Source organism: Gadus chalcogrammus, chromosome 13 (genome assembly GCF_026213295.1).
Source record: "Gadus chalcogrammus isolate NIFS_2021 chromosome 13, NIFS_Gcha_1.0, whole genome shotgun sequence".
Taxonomy (NCBI): domain Eukaryota; kingdom Metazoa; phylum Chordata; class Actinopteri; order Gadiformes; family Gadidae; genus Gadus; species Gadus chalcogrammus.
Window position 1 is genome coordinate 6812408 of NC_079424.1, and position 1063 is coordinate 6813470.

A 1063-nucleotide genomic window follows, 5' to 3' on the forward strand; every position below is an offset into this window, starting at 1 on the left:
CATCGTCTCAGTGATCCATACAAAAGTTGCTAGGCACAAAGCGATGCAGAGCCCATCTCTACTCACACTGAGAGAGGGATTCCTTGCGGAGAGCCCTCAACTAGCACCACGCTCCGGCACACGGCGATCCAGAAGCACAGCAGAGTGCTGCAGCACACGTGCGAAAACAGTATCCCCCGGTTCCGCTGCATCTTCGGTCTCTATCATTCCCGAATAAGGTTCGCCGCGTCCACTCGTTAGCCGCGCGAATGTCAGCGCATGCTGTACCTCGCTATGTGCCGCGAAATAGCCTCTCTGTCTCTCTCTCTCTGTGTCTCTCTCCCTCTCTCTCTCTCTCTCTCTCACTCTCTCTCTCTCTCTCTCTCTCTCTCTCTCTCTCTCTCTCTCTCTCTCTCTCTCTCTCTCTCTCTCTCTCTCTCTCTCTCTCTCTCTCTCCTTGGAAGCGGCTATAGAGCTATGAGTGCTGAAGCAAGTCGCCTGCTGCAAGAGATGCTCAGCCAAATTTCTACCGTTCGGATTTTGGTTACAGTCCGCCAGAGGGCAGAGAGGGGGAGCGAGCCCGAGAGAGAGGGAGAGGGAGAGGGAGAGGGAGAGAGAGAGAGAGAGAGAGAGAGAGCGAGAGAGCGAGAGAGCGAGAGAGAGAGAGAGAGAGAGAGAGAGAGAGAGAGAGAGAGAGAGAGAGAGAAAATAGACCGGCAGGCAGAATGAGTGTAAACCAAGGATGAGCTAATTAATGTTCATTAACATTTGAATGTACTGCTCTCTTTTCAATTACTCTAAATGTATTATCATAGGGAACACTTCGACTGGGAAATGCTGTTTGCCTTTAGCACTGCGGGGTTTCAACTTTTACCTCGAAACTATACTGTGACCGGCTGGCCGACTTTGTGTGCATGCGTGTGTTTGCGCGCGTGTGTGTGTGTGTGCGTGTGTGCTTGCGTGTGAGTTTGTGTGCGTGTGTGCCTTGGTGTGTATGTGTGTGTGTGTGTGTGTGTGTGTGTGTGTGTGTGTGTGTGTGTGTGTGTGTGTGTGTGTGTGTGTGTGTGTGTGTGTGTGTGTGTGT

The 1063-nt window shown here is 51.8% G+C and overlaps 1 protein-coding gene across 1 annotated transcript in view; it reads right to left on the reverse strand.

The window, feature by feature from the left end:
* Positions 1-191, reverse strand: part of cacna2d3 (calcium channel, voltage dependent, alpha2/delta subunit 3) — a 31065-nt gene extending 30874 nt beyond the window's left edge. The window contains exon 1 of the mRNA XM_056606475.1: positions 67-191. Coding sequence (XP_056462450.1) covers positions 67-191 — 125 coding nt within the window. The remainder of the gene's footprint in view (positions 1-66) is intronic.
* Positions 192-1063: the final 872 nt, after the last annotated feature.